The following is a 19,661-nucleotide window of genomic DNA, read 5'->3' on the forward strand; positions in this document are numbered from 1 at the left end:
GAATACAGACTAACACGGCTGTTACTCTGAAACCTGTCATTATGCAAGGCACTGCATTTAGCCGTATGGAGTGGAAATCTATCAACTGCATGAAAAAACTTGTACAGATACAGACAGACATCATCTTCCTTTCCAAATGCAAACAGATGGACATCGTACCAAAAGGACTGAAGGTAAAAAATCCATTACAATCTACATACCACACAGACTATGCTGACAGCTTGTGCCACACGCTCTCAAAGAAACTGCGGAATCACCTGATCAACATCCTCTACAGCAAACAGGGAATGATTAAGAATGAGCTCTCAAACATGGATACTCTCATAAAAAACCAACCTTCCACACAAGCTTCCTCGTGGCTGGATTTTATTAAAACTAGACAAGCCATTTACAACGCACACTTTGCTTCTCTACAAAAGAAAAAGGACACTAAACTTTCTAAACTACTACATGCTACAAGGGGCCACAGCAATGGTTCCCTCAACCCACCTAGCAATATTGTTAACCTATCCAACTATACTCTCAGCCCAGCAGAAGCAGCTGTTCTATCTCGGGGCCTCTCCTTCTGCCCCTCCACCCCACGAACATGATACAGTTCTGTGGTGACCTAGAATCCTATTTTCGACGTCTCCGACTCAAGGAATATTTCCAAAATACCTCTGAACAGCATACTAATCCACAGAGTTCTCCCTACCAACACTACAGAAAGAGGGATTCTAGGTGGACTCCTCCTGAAGGTCGAAACAGCAGACTGGACTTCTACATAGAGTGCTTCCGCCGACGTGCACAGGCTGAAATTGTGGAAAAGCAGCATCACTTGCCCCATAACCTCAGCCATGCGGAATGCAATGCCATCCACAGCCTCAGAAACAACTCTGACATCATAATCAAAAAGGCTGATAAAGGAGGTGCTGTTGTCATCATGAATAGGTCGGAATATGAACAAGAGGCTGCTCGGCAGCTCTCCAACACGAGTTTCTACAAGCCATTACCCTCTGATCCCACTGAGAGTTACCAAAAGCAACTACAGCATTTGCTCAAGAAACTTCCTGAAAAAGCACAAGAACAAATCCGCACAGACACACCCCTGGAACCCCGACCTGGGATATTCTATCTACGACCCAAGATCCATAAACCTGGAAATCCTGGGCGCCCCATCATCTCAGGCATTGGCATCCTGACAGCAGGATTGTCTGGCTATGTAGACTCCCTCCTCAGGCCCTATGCTACCAGCACTCCCAGCTACCTTCGAGACACCACTGACTTCCTGAGGAAACTTCAATCCATCGGTGATCTTCCTGATAACACCATCCTGGCCACTATGGATGTAGAAGCCCTCTACACCAACATTCCACACAAAGATGGACTACAAGCCGTCAAGAACACTATCCCCGATAATGTCACGGCTAACCTGGTAGCTGAACTTTGTGACTTTGTCCTTACCCATAACTACTTCACATTTGGGGACAATGTATACCTTCAGATCAGCGGCACTGCTATGGGTACCCGCATGGCCCCACAGTATGCCAACATTTTTATGGCTGATTTAGAACAACGCTTCCTCAGCTCTCGTCCCCTAAAGCCCCTACTCTACTTGCGCTATATTGATGACATCTTCATCATCTGGACCCATGGAAAAGAAGCCCTTGAGGAATTCCACCATGATTTCAACAATTTCCATCCCACCACCAACCTCAGCCTGGTCCAGTCCACACAAGAGATCCACTTCCTGGACACTACAGTGCTAATAAACAATGGTCACATAAACACCACCCTATACCGGAAACCTACTGACCGCTATTCCTACCTGCATGCCTCCAGCTTTCACCCTGACCACACCACACGATCCATCGTCTACAGCCAAGCTCTGCGATACAACTGCATTTGCTCCAACCCCTCAGACAGAGACAAACACCTACAAGATCTCTGTCAAGCTTTCTTACAACTACAATACCCACCTGCAGAAGTAAAGAAACAGATTGATAGAGCCAGAAGAGTTCCCAGAAGTTACCTACTACAGGACAGGCCTAACAAAGAAAATAACAGAACGCCACTAGCCGTCACCTTCAGCCCCCAACTAAAACCCCTCCAACGCATTATTAAGGATCTACAACCTATCCTAAAGGATGACCCAACACTCTCACAAATCTTGGGAGACAGGCCAGTCCTTGCCTACAGACAGCCCCGCAACCTGAAGCAAATACTCACCAACAACCACATACCACACAACAGAACCACTAACCCAGGAACTTATCCTTGCAACAAAGCCCGTTGCCAATTGTGCCCACATATCTATTCAGGGGACACCATCACAGGGCCTAATAACATCAGCCACACTATCTGAGGCTCGTTCACCTGCACATCCACCAATGTGATATATGCCATTATGTGCCAGCAATGCCCCTCTGCCATATACATTGGTCAAACTGGACAGTCTCTACGTAAAAGAATAAATGGACACAAATCAGATGTCAAGAATTATAACATTCATAAACCAGTCGGAGAACACTTCAATCTCTCTGGTCACGCAATCACAGACATGAAGGTCGCTATCTTAAAACAAAAAAACTTCAAATCCAGACTCCAGCGAGAAACTGCTGAATTGGAATTCATTTGCAAATTGGATACTATTAATTTAGGCTTAAATAGAGACTGGGAGTGGCTAAGTCATTATGCAAGGTAGCCTGTTTCCTCTTGTTTTTTCCTAACCCCCCCCCCCCCCCGATGTTCTGGTTTAACTTGGATTTAAACTTGAAGAGTGGTCAGTTTGGATGAGCTATTACCAGCAGGAGAGTGAGTTTGTGTGTGTATGGGGGTGGGGGGGATGTGAGAGAACCTGGATTTGTGCAGGAAATAGCCCAACTTGATTGTCATGCACATTGTGTAAAGAGTTGTCACTTTGGATGGGCTATCACCAGCAGGAGAGTGAATTTGTGTGGGGGGGTGGAGGGTGAGAAAACCTGGATTTGTGCTGGAAATGGCCCACCTGATGATCACTTTAGATAAGCTATTACCAGCAGGACAGTGGGGTGGGAGGAGGTATTGTTTCATATTCTCTGTGTATATATAAAGCCTGCTGCAGTTTCCACGATATGCATCTGAGGAAGTGAGCTGTAGCTCACGAAAGCTTATGCTCTAATAAATTGGTTAGTCTCTAAGGTGCCACAAGTACTCCTTTTCTTTTTTCCTATATTTATGTTCATGAATGGGCATTTTTGTGTCTACGGGCTCATTTGTGCGTTCAGATGTGTGGTTTCGTGGACACCAAAGGGGGGCGTGCGTGGCTTTTTGTGAGTTAATCCATTCTGCCCTGTTTTATCCACTACCCTATACCACTGAAGTCTGTGGGGAGCACAGGATGCAAATCAGGACAGAAGATGACATATTGTGCCCATGTTTCACAGCCTGCTCCTCAGGGTCTCACTTCAGTCCACACGGCAAAACAACTTATAATTGAGGTTGAAACCTTTTGGGCTCAGTCCTCTCCCAAAAAGAAGTGAGTGACAGAACTCCGTCATTAATTATGAGCAGGATCCAACCCCTTAACTCACTGCACTGTACACAGGTATTGCACCACATGTGATACTATACATTGCTACTATACATTGCTAACTACTTGGATGTTGGCCCATGCAGAGCAACATGAGCTATGGATGACACTACAGTATTTTGATTTATGTCAAGCTTTCCATTTAGGGCAACGCTTTATATTAGTGGCTTAGTTTTTCTTTATTTTTCTTACTACTACTTCGTTTTATTTACGGGATTGCTCACTGTGCCCTAAGCCCTTTTTCAAACCCTCAGAGATGGTGTCTGCTCTCCGCCTGCTCACAATCTAAGGGCAGTGGACAAGTGGAGTTTAAGGGATTAGGGACCAACAGGCAATTTATGAGCAAGACCGCTCAATCCACTCTAAACTGCATAGCAGAAGTGGATTTTTAACAGAAACGTAAGTGGACGGAGTAGTGGCATTGCAGATAAATTCAGGGAGGTTGTATTCTTTACGATACTGCTAATCTAGACTCAAAGTAAGAGCAGACAAAAGCAATGGCTTCATAAGATTCAAGACTATTGCATGAGGCCTGGCTGGAGCAAAGTATGCAGAAGGTAAGACTTGGGAGCTAACAATCAGATAAGGTTATGATGCAAAGGCCTGTGTAAGTCTCTTTTAATTAGAGTGTCAATACTGTTTTGTCAAATTCACTTATGTACTGTAGTGATGTTTGTCATCATTTCTTTTCCACTGCTTTAACCACAAAAAGTCAATATAGTAAGAAACAACTTTAAAAAGACATATTCCAAATTTAATCTCAAATTTAATTTTTACAATCCACGTATACGTTCTTTGAAAAAGAAGGTAATTATTGTAGTGACTGGCATGTCATGGATTATGAAAGTAAATAGATATAAAGTTCCATCCATTAAATGTAAATTTATAGTTGTGTTGTAATATGAGAAAATTAAATTGTTTTTCCATGCAGCTCTTTATTAAGCGGCTTTCTTTCTTTTCTTAGCCTACATCAATCTCAGAGGGAGAAGTGTGAAGATTAAACTGTTATAAAATAGGTTATATTTAAGTCTCGTTTCTTTTTCCAAGACACATTGTTCATTTGTTCATATTTGCTGTTTTATGGGTGACGGAACTGAAACTAATCATTTCACAAAGCCAGTCATGTACAAAACTATAGGCGCAGTTGTTGCCATGTATGGCTGTGTATGAAATTTCAGTGTTTGATATGACTGTTCTCCATTTGTAAAAATAGAAGGAAAGTTTTTACATCAACTCAAATGACATATGTGACAGAGTTGCATTTTAATCAAATCTTTTAATGTGGAAGACTTAGATCTATTTCTCTTTTGCCTATGCAAATTGCTGGGCTTTTTTTTTTTTTTTAAAGAGGGGACAGCTTTGGGGTTTCTATAACTTTCTGTGATGGAAACATTTTAACACATCTGTTGAAGGGAGTAAACTGTGTGATGATAAATGATGCATATGTGACTGCTACCAAGATGCCCAAGGTACCAGTGGAATCAATTAGACACAATATGACTTTGTATATTTGAGTGGTATCTCTTCTCTTGTACACTATGTTACTTAGAATGGCTCTCTGCCAGGTTTGTTTGTTTTTGGGGGGTTAATTTAAATGGTTTGACTAGTCTATGGGGATATTTCTGATGTAGTGCTGGGCCTAGAAAGTGTAGAACCCCTGGTACAGTAAAGACACTCAAAATTTGTCTTGAATGTAGGTTTAAACTAAAATTGTGTTACAACAAGCAATCAATATTATCAGCAGTCGCAAGACATAAATTATGTATTTGTGGTGTTTAGGCATTGATCACTCGGCTGTGATTTCATTTACCACTTAATGAAATCTTATAGAGAAAGAGGATGGTAATACCTCAGATTGAAGGAAAGGCAAGCTATTAATACATAGGCACAGCAAAAATGTCATTTCACTAATTTAAGTTTTAGATCAATAGGTAGGTTGGGTTTTTTGTTGTCATCAGTAGAGGACTTTTCCTTCTCCAGTGATCATAATGGTCCCTTCTGACCTTAAAGTCTATGATTCTATTAGTGTTCAAGTGTTTTCTTCCAAATCACCTTTTCCCATCATAACCCCCAGGATCACAAGCTGGCGCAACCATTCTTGACTAAAGGCTGTACGGGACTGCCTTCATAGTTCATCAATAGTGCTACATGCTTGGCCATATATATTACTGTGGAACAGTGCAAAGCACAAGGGCTAGGCATTTGACCTCTGCAGTGCTCACCATCCATACCAGTTTATGTAATGAGAGCTAATCTCTCAGGCATCAGCCCAAAGTACTTAACCACAGGAGGGGTCCAAATTTTAAATAGTAAACACATTTGCTAAGCTTACAATTAAATAGGATATTTTAGTGCTATTACTGTTCAATAAAGATTCTGTAATACTGCTTTTTGACTACAGTATAACATAAAAGATATTCAACCACAATATCTAATTTCACAGAAGCATGAGTCTCTGAAAATATTAACAGCCTAATTTTCCTTTCACCTACGTTTCTAACTTTTGTTAGATCCCTCATTTATGCTAAATTAGGAGTCGCAAAATCAGACCCTAAGGAAGTAAAATATAGTGTTTAAAAAAAAAAAACAGAGGAAATCACTAGTTTGAACAGCCATTATGACTGAGAAAATTCAACTTTCATTTTAAACTACTGAGAATCAAACACTTAAAACAGTGGTGTTTAAAAAAATACAATATTTTAAATGTTCTGGTCAATTAAACAGCTGTTTTGACCATTGGCTTTGAATCAAAGGGCTAACGGATAAGACAAGCCAAAGGAAAAGGTGAGCAGCAATGCAAAGAGTGAGTGAGATGAGAGAGGTGGACTGTGCAGTAGGGTAAGAATATTTAGATAGGCATATTTTTGTATTGACAGATGGGAGTAAGGGAATTGGAGAGAGGAAATGGTCGCAGTCATTGAATAGATGATTGGGAATTTGGACTAATTTCCTGGCCGTTGTAATGCAGAGGATAAGATGGAACACACACTGAGCAAGGCATGGTGACTACTCCTTGAGTGCTTTATGAAATAGGTATGGGGTTTTTTGAAAGAGAAGGAGAATTAAGGAAGTGAGGTTGGTACAGTAATAGAGAAGTAAACTCTTTCAATTGTACAGTGTGATATGGAGGAAGTCACAGAACCAAGAATGCAACTGAGGGAAAATAAAATTAGACATTTTCAAATTTGCTTTAAGATCAAATGTTCTGGTTAATTTAACAGCTGTTTTCTATTCTCACAAATCTTGTCATTTGTGAACTCCTCTTTCCTGCTTTCCTTACATCCAGTCATTTGTCAGATCCTGCTGCAGCTATCTCTACATCATTTCCAAAATATATCCCTTCTCCTTTCTGACTTCAAATTTATTAGTCTGTTCTTGTAATAGATTATTGCAGCCACCTTCTCTCCATTGTGCGTCATGTCCTCTTTGTCACCACTATCTCCAGTCAGTTCAAATTTCAGCTGTCAGTTGATTTATATTCTTGCCACATGGGCCTTGTATCTGATAGCCTTTGGCCTTTCCCTTGCCTCCAACTTATTTTCTGTATCAAGTGCAAGTTTCTTCTTCTCACGGCTTGTCTCCATCTCTGCCCAAGACTCCTGAACTCACTTGCTCATTTTGCTCTGCCCGATCTTGTGTCTTGTCACCACCTTTGACTCCTATCCCCATACCTAGTTCCCTTTTGTGCATGAAAGTCCATACGCCACAACTACCTTCCTATTAATATATAACAAGACCTCTCTTCCTTAAATATTCTTTAAATAACTCTGTTCGATCAAGCATTCCAGCTGTAATGGCCAAACTCCACTTGGAGTATGTTCTGTCTTGTCCTGTCCTGTTTGCTTGTTTTTGTGCCCTTCGGGGTAGGAACCCTTTACTCTCACACTGGTGACCTATTCTACAGTTTGGTATGCACTTATGAGGCTGCATAAATTATTACAGTATCGGGATTGCATTCTGTTTGTTCTACAGAAATGACTGATGCACATTTTTATCTTACCAAACATCTTTGTAGCGTCAGTGTGGACTGTGGCATTCGTGTGTGCTCCTGGCAAATGCAGACCTGCACATGCACATATAGGTGCAGAGAAGCACCTGTCTTTTGCCTACTTAGACCAATCCAACAGCTGAAATATATTGGATCTATATTTAATGTCACAGCACCTGTTGCTGCATTCCAAGAAAGGAGACAAATGGTGGCTAAGGAGTAAAATGCTAGACTACGTTCGTCATCCTATTCTGTGTGACTGGGTCAGCCTTCTTTGTTTTTCAAGTACACAGTATATTTTAGAATGAGGCTCTATAACAGTAATCCTATGTATATAAAAAGGTATTACATCTGAACCGTTTTCTTCTTGTCAAGGCAGTGTAATAAAAACACCCATGGCTTCTAGTGGGAAGAGGCGGCAAGCCTTTAAAAAAGCTTTGTGAATCTCCTAACTAGCTACGGTATCATGTGATACAGAGGGTGGCTGTGGAAAGCTCAGGAATGTAAAACCAGAATAACTTCTTGGTGCAGATTGCTCTCATGGGGCAGCAAAACCCTATACACACATTCTTGTTTGGAATAGCATCATTCACCACTACTACCACCCCGTCCACTCCTCCCCACCACACAGAGTTTTCTTGGGGCTTTTTGTTTGCCTTGCAACTGACTCGTCCCACCTTTTAGTCAGAGATCATTTGTGTCCAGTTACTTAGCCAATGCATTTCCTGTTGGAACAACCATATATTGCATATAACTTTGTGAACCCATTGGCAAAGAGATAACTTTCCTTTCTAGCATCCTACGAAAAAGAGGATATAGGGCAGGGATTCTTGGGATAAATTTTTTGGTGGCCTCCGAGTGTGGTCACCAGCTCTTGCTTTTCCACTTTTCCACTTTTCCCCCAAACAAATATGCACATATACACGTCCAAATCTTTGTAATTTATTTATTGCTATCTGGAAAGTTTGTTGTTAAAAGTGATATTAACAAACATACAAATACCACTTTTCACAGCATACTTACTCAGCCCTGGCAAACCAGGGGACAAATTAAGCCCTGGATGGGGGTTCAGGGGAGACAGTCGGGCCAGAGTCTGAAGCCCCATAGCCAGAGCCTGCCGCCCCACCACCCCAGGGCCGAAGCCCAAACCCTGAGCCCCACCACTCCTGGGAATATGGGGAACTCACCAGGTGGCTGCTCCAGCATTGTGTCTCAGCTATCTTCAGAGGTGGCAGGGTCCAATCTCTGCTTTCAGCCCTAGCAGCCAGCATCAAGGCAGTGCATCCAGGAGCAACAGGGAGAGGGAGGGGCTGCTGCTTTGCCCCTCCCCTTCCCCCCCCAATCACAGCCCCGGAGACTGTGGCTGCAAGAAAAGCCCATGGTGGCCACATGCAATGCAGCCAGGGTGGCCGCATTTGAGAAATGATAGGTTATCCATGTTATGGTTCTGGAAACTTTTTGTTTCTTTCCCTCCACAACTCTCTGTTCTGAGAGGAGTTGCTAGACTTACTTTATTTTGTTTTCCCCCCTACAGCTGACACAGCTGGCTGTATGGCCTTATCCAGGCATCTTTGGCTGTCCCTCAATGCAAGGATGATGTCTGCCAAGGGGGTTCATTGGTGGGGTTTTAAGTAGCTGAGGAGCCCTATTCGTGCCCTGCAGATTTTACCACAGAAGTCAAAGGTGTAATCTTGGAGGAAACGTAGTTGGCTGGACAGTTGTGTCCTTTCTTTCCTCCTTTGTCGCTTCTGTCTCATGAGCACTTCTGTTCTCCTCAAAGTGAGCTGTGGCTTGGTGCATGGTGTGGCACCACTGTGTTCTGTTCGACGCCGAGTCCTTCCGGTTTGTTGGGTAGATGCCTCCCTTTTTAAGGTGTACTTTCAGTACATCTTTGAAGCGCTTCTGCAGCCCTCCGTGAGCCCTTTTTTCCTGACTTAACTGAGAGAAGAGTACTTGCTTCAGGAGGCGTGTGTCAGACATACATACACAGTGGCCAGCCCAGCGGAGTGGTGTTTCATGACCTGTGCCTCTATACTGCTGAGGTTGGCTGCAGAGAAAACTCTGATGTTAGTGTATTGGTGTTCTCAGCTGATTCTGAGAATCCTCCTGAGGCAGCGCTGTTGGAACCCTCGAGCCATGAATTAGCTGGCAGCCTTTATGCTCCAAGAGTGGGATAACCCACTTCTATACTCTGCAAACTATGTCCATGCAACACCTCTTGTTTGCTATTTATCCTAGGCTTCAGGGCCTGAGATTAGTTTCTTGTTCCGGGTCTTTCAGTGTAAATATTAAAATGATTATAAATTGCTTGACTAATCAGCATTTTTATAGCACTACACAGGGAAAAGTTGTAACAAGAATCTTTTAAGACTTGCCTAAGGTACATAATGATAAACTCCCAGGCCGGGAGCCAGAAACATGTACATTTTATGCATTTAAAAAACTTGGTTTAAATATTTTTTCCTAACTAAAACTGACATTCACATATTTCAGAGTAACAGCCGTGTTAGTCTGTATTTGCAAAAAGAAAAGGAGTACTTGTGGCACCTTAGAGACTAACCAATTTATTTGAGCATGAAGTGAACTGTAGCTCACGAAAGCTCATGCTCAAATAAATTGGTTAGTCTCTAAGGTGCCACAAGTACTCCTTTTCTTTTTGACATTCACATAGAAATCAGAATATTTTCCAAGGAAAAAAGTGCTAAATAAAACACTTGCTCTTCATAAAGGTGTGAGTGGCAAGGTACATAGGAGAGAAATGAGAGGAATTGAACATTTTTCTATAGAGTTTGGTATGATCTACAGCTCTTTATTTTTAGGGGCTTGGGGCCAAAGTGCTGGCTTGGAGAGTTGTGAGTTACAGAGGGCCTAGAAAGTGAAGTGTAATTCAGAATGGATTAAACCTTTGGGAAGGGAAGAGGTGTTAACTGCCAGTGCCCTCCCTCAGAGTTGGTGTTAGGGAGAAGGGAAGCTCTAGTTTACAGCAGGAGTTTGAGACTTTTGATTCAGTGTATCCGTGGTGTCAAACCTTTTCCAACCAAAACTGCCCATTTTTTGGATTGTGCTAATACTGTAAGACAACCTCTCCAGTGCAGCTGAAGTTGTAGAAGATTAGCACAGCTGCAACCACTTCTCCCAGTAGACTTTCCATCTCTGGGAGTCTCGCAAGGGTATGTACCAGCTTCTCAATGAATCTGGTCCATTGGGAGTGAGAACTGTGTCCTCTTTGGGCCAGAAATGAAGATTCCAGGATTGTGACTCAATCTGTCTGTCACTCTGAAGCTTATAATGTCTGTGGAATCAGTTTGAAGCAATGGAAAGAGCTACAAGCATTGTGGAGAGTTGTTTTTGTTTATAATATCACTAAGTTCAGTCATCACTGGAATGTGTGATCTGTTACCATCCAGTTTTTGAATTCTCAGTCATTTTCAGATTTATGAATCATACTAGTGTGACAGCATGGACTTTCAGCTACTGATGTTGATGTAATATATATAGACTTCTGTAAAGCATTTGACTTGATACCAAACAACGTCTTGATTTAAGAAACTAGAACAATACAAAATCAGCATGGTATGTGTTAAATGGATTAAAAACTGGCTAACGTAATCTCAAAATGTAATTGTAAATGGGTAATTATCATTGAATGGTTGTTTTTCTAGTGGGGTACCGCTGGAATCAGTTCTTGACCCTATCATACGTTTTCAGTGACGTAGAAGAAAATATAAAATCATTACTGATGAGAATTGCAGATGGTGCAAAGATTATGAGAGTGGTAAATAACAGAGGACATGTCAGATACCGAGCGATGGGGATCACTTTGTAAACTGGGCTCAATCAAACTATGCATTTCAATAGGGCAAAATAGAAGTTTATACATGTCGGAAGAGGTGGGCTGTCTTTACAGGATTGAGGACAGTATTCTGGAAAGCAGTGATTTTGAAAAAGACTTAAGGGTCACGGTGGATAATCAACTGAACATGAGCTCCCAGTTACTCCTGGGGGAATTCTGTGGCACGGCACCTGTGCAGAATTCATGTCCCTGCAGATTTCTTTGCTTCCCTGCAGAAAAATGACTTTCTGACAGGGAAGCAAAGGGAAGCTGCAAGAGCAGTCATGCACCACTCCCTAGCTGCACGGGTACATCGTTTCAGGCAGCTGGCAGAGAGGAAAATCACCATAGGGCTGGAGACATCCTAGCCAGTGGCTCCTACCCTGCGCTGGGATCAACTGCTAGTCCCAGCTGGGCTGGAGGTAGGAGAGGACAGGACTTCCTCTTCCCCTGCAAGGAGTGGTTGGAGCTGTGTCAGACCCACCCCTAAAAACCTCCCCCAGCTGCAGGAAGTTCAGCATCCTCCCCTGCTTCATGACCCCATAACTCCTCAGCTACGGAGGGAGGGGGAGCTGCTCTTCCATCTGGCCAACCCTCATGCATCTGGACCTCCCATGCCCAGACACCCCTGCCAAGCCTCACCCCATACACCCAGACCCCCCCCCAAGCTCTCTATACCGAAACCCTACCCCCATTGAACCTCAATCTCTGTATCTGGAGCCCTCTGCACCAGATCCCCTGCCTCCAAACCTCCACCCCTGCACCCAGACCACCCCTATGAGCTCCCTGCACTCAAACCCCAACCCTGATTAGCCTTACTCTTAGCCCCCACATCCAGACCCCTATGCCACTGGCCCCCAACTAGCTGCATGCCTGGCACAGAGGGGCAGGGCCCCAGGGTTTTTCTGGAGCAGATCCAGGCCTTGTGCTGTGTCAGGGTCAGTTGCCTCACCATTGAGTCTGTGTCCTGGCAGGTGGGGAGGCTGCAGGGTGATCTCTCAACTTAGTGCAGCCTGTGGCTTGTGCTCCCCACTGCCATGCTGGAGCCTCTGCATTTATTTGTTGACAAATAAAACTTGCAGAATTTTGCAGAATTTTAAAATATTGTGCAGAGTTTTTAATTCTTTGGCTCAGAATATTTAGGCGCAGAATGCCCTCAGGAGTATCCCAGTGCAATGCTGTGGCTAAAAGGACTATAATGTGATCCTTGGATGTATAAATAGGGGAATACTCAGTAGAAGTAGGGAGATAGTATTACCTTTGTATGTGGCACAGGTGCAACCATTACTAGAATACTATGTCCAGTTCTGGTGTCCACAAATCAAGAAGGGTGTTGACAAATTGGAGAGACTTCAAATAAGAGCCACAAGAGTGATTAAAGGATTGGAAAAACTCCTTTGGTAACTTAGTCCATTACATGGAATGAGTATGGTTCTACAATCATAGAACTCGAAGGGGCCTCGAGAGGTCATCTAGTACAGTCCACTGCACTCAAGGCAGGACTAAGTATTATCTAGACCATCCCTGACAGGTGTTTGCCCAACCTGCTCTTAAAAATCCCCAATGATGGAGATTCCACAACCTCCCTAGGCAATTTATTCCAGTGCTTAACCACTCGGACAATTAGTAAGTTTTTCCTAATGTCCAGCCTAAACCGCCCTTGCTGCAATTTAAGCCCATTGCTTCTTGTCCTATCCTCAGAGGTTAAGAAGAACAATTTTTCTCCCTCTTCCTTGTAACAAGCTTCTATGTACTTGAAAACTGTCATCATGTCCCCTCTCAGTCTTCTCTGCTCCAGACTAAACAAACCCAGTTTTTTTCCAGTCTTCCCTCAAAGGTCATGTTTTCTAGACCTTTAATCATTTTTGTTGCTCTTCTCTGGACTTCCTCCAATTTGTCCACATCTTTCCTGAAATGTGGCACCCAGAACTGGACACAATACTCCAGTTGAGGCCTGATCAGCAGAATAGAGCGGAAGAATTACTTCTCTTGTCTTGCTTACAATACATCTGCTAATACATCCCAGAATGATGGGGTTTGTTTGTTTGGGTTTTTTTGTAGTAGCGTTACACTGTTGACTAATATTTAGCCGGTGGTCCACTATGACCCCCAGATCCCTTTCTGCAGTACTCCTTCCTAGGCAGTCATTTCCCATTTTGTTAGTGGAGTACTTTGCATTTGTCCTTATTGAATTTCATTCTATTTACTTCAGACCATTTCTCCAGTTTGTCCAGATCATTTTGAAATTTAATGCTATCTTCCAAAGCACTTGCAACCCCTCCCAGCTTGGTAACGTCCGCAAACTTTATAAGTATATTCTCTATGCCATTATCTAAATCATTGATGGAGATAATTGAACAGAATCAGACCCAGAACCGATCCCTGCGGGACCCCATTCGTTATGCCCTTCCAACATGACTGTGAACCACTGATAACTACTCTCTGGGAACGATTTTCCAACCAGTTATGCACCCACCTTATAGTAGCTCCATCTAGATTGTATTTCCCTAGTTTGTTTATGCGAAGGTCATGCGGGACAGTATCAACAGCCTTACTAAAGTCAAGATATACCATATCTACCACTTCCCCCTATCCACAAGGCTTGTTACCCTGTCAAAGAAAGTTATTAGGTTGGTTTGACACAATTTATTCTTGACAGTCCACGCTGACTGTTATTTATCACCTTATCTTCTAGGTGTTTGCAAATTGATTGCTTAATTGTTTGCTCCAATATCTTTCCGGGTACAGAAGTTAAGCTGACTGGTCACTAATTCCCCGGGTTGCCCTTATTTCCTTTTTTATAGATGGACAATATATTTGCCCTTTTCCAGTCTTCTGGAATGTCTTAGCTATTGTTATATTTAAGAAGTTTTTCTTAATATGTAACCTAAATCTCCCTTGGTGCTGATTAAGCCCATTGCTCCTTGTCCTACTTTCAGTGGATATGGAGATTTGATCACTATTCTCTTTATAACAGCCCTTTCCCTATTTGAAGACTGTTAGTAAGTTCCTCCTCAGTTCTTGTCTGAACACTAAATGTGCCCAGTTTTTAACCTTTCCTCCTAGACTAGATTTTCTAAATCTTTTATCATTTCTGTTGCTCTTCTCTGGACTCTCTCCAGTTTGTCCACATGTTTCCTAAAGTGTGGCACCCAGAATTGGCCACAGTTCTCCAGTTGAGGCCTCCCCAGTGCCAAGAAGAGTGGGACAGTTTCCTCACCTCTTACACATAATACTGTTATTAATACACCCCAGAGTAATATTAGCCTTTTTTGCATCTGCATCACATTGTTGGCTCATATTCAGTTTGTGATCCACTATAACACCTAGATCCTTTTAGCAGTACTACTGCCCAGCAAGTTAGGCTCCATTTTGTATTTGTGCATTTGATTTTTCCTTCCTAAGTATAACAATTTGCACTTGTCTTTACTGAATTTCATCTTGTTGATTTTTAGACCAATTCTCCAATTTATTAAGGTCCTTTAGAATTTTAATCTTGTTCTCCAAAGTACTTGCAATCCATCCCAGGTTGGAGTCATCCGCAAATTTTATAAGCATACTGTTCACTCCATTATCAAAGCCATAAATGGAAATATTGAATAGTACTTGACCCAGGACCTACACACTAGCTGCACTAGGACCCCAGGACCCCACTAAATATGCCCTCCCAGTTTGCCAGTGAACCACTGATAACTACTCTGAGTACAAAAAGAAAAGGAGTACTTGTGGCACCTTAGAGACTAACCAATTGATTTGAGCATAAGCTTTCGTGAGTTACAGCTCACTTCATTGGATGCATCCACCTTCTAGTAATTCCACCTAGACTGCATTTCGCTGGTTTCCTCAGAGATTGTCATGTTTGGACGGTGTCAAAATCTTTACTAAAATCAAGATGTATTACGTCGACTGCTTCTCCCCATCCACTAGGCCAGTAATCCTCTGGGTTTTTTAACCCTGACAGGAGATCAGATTAGATAGTCTCTCCCCCCCCCCCCCCCCGGTGCCTTCTCATCTTAAAATGTATTCTAAGTATAGATCATCTTTTCAGAGTCATTATCTTGTGGATGTGCCTCATCTCCTCTAGCCATCATGTAACTTCCTTGTGCCTACAATAATAATTGCCTATATGGAGATATTTGATATTAGGAAGGCATTTAATGAAGGTTGTTGCTTTGTCATTTTTGAAATAAATTAGTTGCTCTTTTTTGCTCTTCATTTGATATTCCCCTCGTATCTATTGTATTCCTTTCTCTCTCCTTGCTCTTACTTCTGTTCTGTAGTATCCTTCTCCCTTGGACTGACTGTCCAAGCTACTTGGTCCTCTCCTTCCTCTGTTCCACTGGATATTCTGTTCAGCTGTTTCAGTCTCTTTTCTCTCCTACTGTTTGTTGGCAGCTCCGGTCCCATTGCTGGATCTGTTCCATGAGGCTGACTCCTGTTTCCTCTCCTCTGTAGTATCAGTTTTTTGTAAAACCAGCTAGGGTGGCTTCTTGTTTTCAGCTGCTTTTGAACACCCCAGAAGCACCTGAAAACAAGGAGCACTAGTGCCAGCCAGCTTGCTGCTGAACACTGGCATGTGTTTTGAGGACCACAGTCTGGGAACTGCTGCAGTACATTAAGGAATGTTTTGAGCTTTTTTAAAAAAAGCTAAATTTAACATGCTTGCACCCAAGGTATGATCTGTGGTATTTATTGCACATTAGAATCTAAGCATCAAGCCTTCCGTTAAAAAGATATCAAAAGCCTTAGAAAATGTGACACTATTTAGGAAGAAGCTATATGTTGTGGTGGCAGAGTTCAAAACATCAGGCTGCCTTATTAATATTTGAGAAATCTGTACTCTGCTGCCTCTTTTTTTTATATTTTTATCTTTATGATCAGTGCACAGTGAAATGTGTGGCAGAAACAGGGTTCTGGGAATACACACTCTTTTTTTTTGACTACTTTTGCCTGCTGCAAATTTTATCTACTCATCTGTCAGAAGCTGTCCTGCAGTGTTATCAACTTCTGCAATTTTTTCACAAGTTTAATAATATTTGGTGATTTTTATTTTGCTGGAGTTATGTGATAAGATCATGACCTCAGTACTTTTTAAAAAAAAATTTCTAGAGCTTATTATTGCTTGAAAACACAAACCTTAAAGGCTCAAAACCCAGCAGATAATAAATAAGAAAATAATAAATAAATAAGTATTGCTTTTACATTTCATGAATTCAAGCCACTTGTGATATTTGAACACTTGGCACTAACAGTACTGCTCCTCCCATTTGTTTTCAAGTAGGTGCCCCTCAGGGGGTAAGACAGTGCCCCTCACTCTAGGAGTCTGTCTTACTAAGAATGTAAGATCCTAATCTTGTGCAATGGTTGTAACATGATTCAAACTCACAGCAATACTGCGGCAAATGCACTTGTCCATGCCGGAAGACAGGCAGGAAATCAGTTGCCACATTTCTCGAAATGGGTTTTTTCAGCGTGCAATGTTCAGCCAGCCATTACTCTTTTGTTGTTGTTTTGTTACTCCTTTATACTCTGCAGACTATTTGCTTTTGGAATCTGGCTTTTTGAAAAGTTTCATGAATGGTCTTGAGGTGCTAATGGACATATCCTGTATTCCCTCAACAAATATATTTACTACAATAAAAAAAAATCATTCACAATGTTGTTGTCTTATTGGATTTCTAATGATTGAACATTTTAGAAGCCATCTTTTGCTAATGGATTGAAGGTTAAATAAGTTTTACAGCCAACGGCAAAAGGTAATTAAACCAGTGTATTGGGATATGCATTAACTAGAGATGTGGCCCTGGCTAAAAAAGTAACACTTCAGATTTCAAACATTCCCCATAAAGTTCAGAGGTTGAGATCTGGAGCTTTGCTTCATATGCATCGCTAATGTAAACCTATAGGAAAAATATTTAATAACTGCTCTGTTTATATGCTGCAGGCCTAGTTTGCATAATCAAAAATCTGATTTTAGTTTGGGCCTTTAAACATGTTTTGTTCAAATAAGTTCATTTTTAGTTTGAATGGATAGCTCATAAATAGGAAATCAGGAAATAAGCACTTGGCTACAGGAGATAGGGGTCCCTTCCAAAGAAACAAGCCTGCCCTTTCTAAGTTACTTTACCTTTGTTCTTTTTATATTTTTGTTCTTGTCCCAGATGTCAGTTACCAATAACGGCTATTAATGTTACATTGCTTGCTTAGCAATGCAATTTCCTTTAAGCTTTCCTTTCAAGGAAGTGAAACTACTTCACTGTAATTTTTTGCACTTTGAGTTGCCAAAGTGAAATGAAGCAATTTAGGCTGAAAAGAAAGGTAGTTCAGAAGAAAATGCTTTTATGAGATTGTCACAGGGAGAGGATGAAAAAACTTTAAATCTATATCCGATGCTGATGCTATTTTAGGGGAGTATATTAGGCTACTATGATAACGTATTGGTGTTAAATTTAATTAACAAGCTACCAGTCCAGTCTTCACCTCGTACACATTGTGACTATACCTGAAACATGACTTTGGCATCACCATCTCAGTAAAAGCTGTAATTCTACTTGTTGATGAACAGTAAGTAAAATTTTAACTTTCTCAAGGGAAATTTTGTCTTTACTTTGAAGACTGCTTCCTCTCAGTGCTTAAAGTCCAGTTTTATTTAAGTACTTGCTTTGTAAATACGTTGCATTTTAATTCTCCAATTATTTTTCTGGTATTGATAACAGTAGAGGGAAACAAAGCCATAAATGTCCATAACATAGTCCAACTGGATTTTAGAATAACTTTTTTTTAAAGATACAGTTTGTATTTGACAGCTGGATCAAAACTTGTGGAATGATGACAAATTAAAGAAATGAAACTTGACTTGTACTCTAAGAGCACTAAAGTAGATGTATAGAAAGTAGTACACTCGACATAGCCCCAGCATTTTAATAACATATAGGGCAACCATTCAGAATATGCAAGTGAGAACTCTTTATTTGCTAACACCACCGTAATCATATGTTTAAGGCTGGGTCTTTTCTGTTTTGATTTTGTTTAAGAAAAAGTCAGATGTTCAGTTGTGACTTATGACTTTGTTTTAGAAAAACTCTCTTTGTGGGGTCTTGGAGTGTCAAAACCATTAATGGCGGGTTTGTAGGGTAGGAAATGGTTAGAGGCTGATTTGAGGAGGGGTGCTTGCTAGTGGCAAGTTCTTGAAGTTATATTGAGGTATTATTTGTGATGTAGTTTTAAGGCAAGGGTGGCTATAGCATCTGGATAAATGCACCTTTTAGCATTTGTATAAATCCAAAGAGGAAAAAATGAAATACATTTTTTGTTTTTGCTTGGAAACGTACTTTGTAAGCCATCATGGTGCTCCTATCAAAGCAGAAGAAATCTGTATAAATTTGTGGAACATCAGAGATCATTGAAATTTGTGGACTTAACTAATAAAGCCAGGGAAGGACAATATACCTGTTTTGGTGAGAAGGAGATCAAGGAGCATTTAGGAAACATAGGGGATGTGGTTTTAATTATTTTTGTTATAATAAAGTGGCAATCATAATTCAAAGGAAGCTCATCTTTACTTGATAAAAATAGATCTCTACTATCCTAAGTACTGGCTAGTGGCTTCTCATACACGATTTTTAAAATACCTTGATTGTTTTTATTTAAATAGTAACACAGATTTATTATTAAATTTTAAAAATACAAAAACTGTTGAAGTATTTTTCACTTTTCTGATTGGCTAGTTATGATCCTTAGCTGCTTCTCAGACTCAAGTGGTTTAGAAAAGCCTGTTTGTCTTGTGAGCTTGATTACTTCTCCCAAATAGCTAACAATGAGGTTTGGGTACTTCAGTATCCTCATCTGGTAAGAACTAACTCTTTAAAAAGATATATTCAAATGATCTAAGATTTTTTAATTAATTAATTAACTGTACAGAATGTGGTTACTTTTTCATTAAGTGGGCTGGAAGCTTTCCAAATCTTAAAATGGTTTCTGTTGTGAATTTTTCAAAGATGCCGTGAAGGAGGAAATATAGTTTTATAGCTTAACAATTGCCCCTTTGAACAAATACCCTTTATATGTGCTGGCAACTGTGTATCAGAACATATATACACGGCTGGTAGGAAACTTTCTCTTCCAAATGCAGAGCTTTGCCCATGGGCATCTGCAGAATCTATGCTTTCATCTTATAAATTTTTTAAAAAAATCCAGTCCCCTGTTTGCAAAGAAAACCTTCCATATGTGAAATGAATGTAAACAGATGAAGAGTTTCCTTTCAGACAGCCCAAAACTATAGGGGGGTGCAG

The 19,661-nt window shown here is 41.1% G+C and overlaps 1 protein-coding gene and 1 long non-coding RNA gene across 6 annotated transcripts in view; one reads left to right on the forward strand and one right to left on the reverse strand.

Annotated features, from left to right (window-relative positions):
* Positions 1–19,661, forward strand: part of TNFAIP8 (TNF alpha induced protein 8) — a 107,227-nt gene that overhangs the window by 83,952 nt on the left and 3,614 nt on the right. The window contains exon 1 of one of the 5 annotated variants that reach the window (XM_073344797.1): positions 17,593–17,934. The exons of the other annotated variants lie outside the window; for them this stretch is intronic. Coding sequence (XP_073200898.1) covers positions 17,928–17,934 — 7 coding nt within the window. The 5' untranslated portion in view covers positions 17,593–17,927. Of the gene's footprint in view, positions 1–17,592; positions 17,935–19,661 lie in introns of those variants that run through there. 5 annotated transcript variants of the gene reach the window in all.
* Positions 1–19,661, reverse strand: part of LOC140911543 (uncharacterized) — a 115,720-nt gene that overhangs the window by 55,814 nt on the left and 40,245 nt on the right. The gene's annotated exons all lie outside the window — the stretch shown is intronic.

Source organism: Lepidochelys kempii, chromosome 5, assembly GCF_965140265.1.
Source record: "Lepidochelys kempii isolate rLepKem1 chromosome 5, rLepKem1.hap2, whole genome shotgun sequence".
In the NCBI taxonomy this organism is placed as follows: Eukaryota; Metazoa; Chordata; order Testudines; family Cheloniidae; genus Lepidochelys; species Lepidochelys kempii.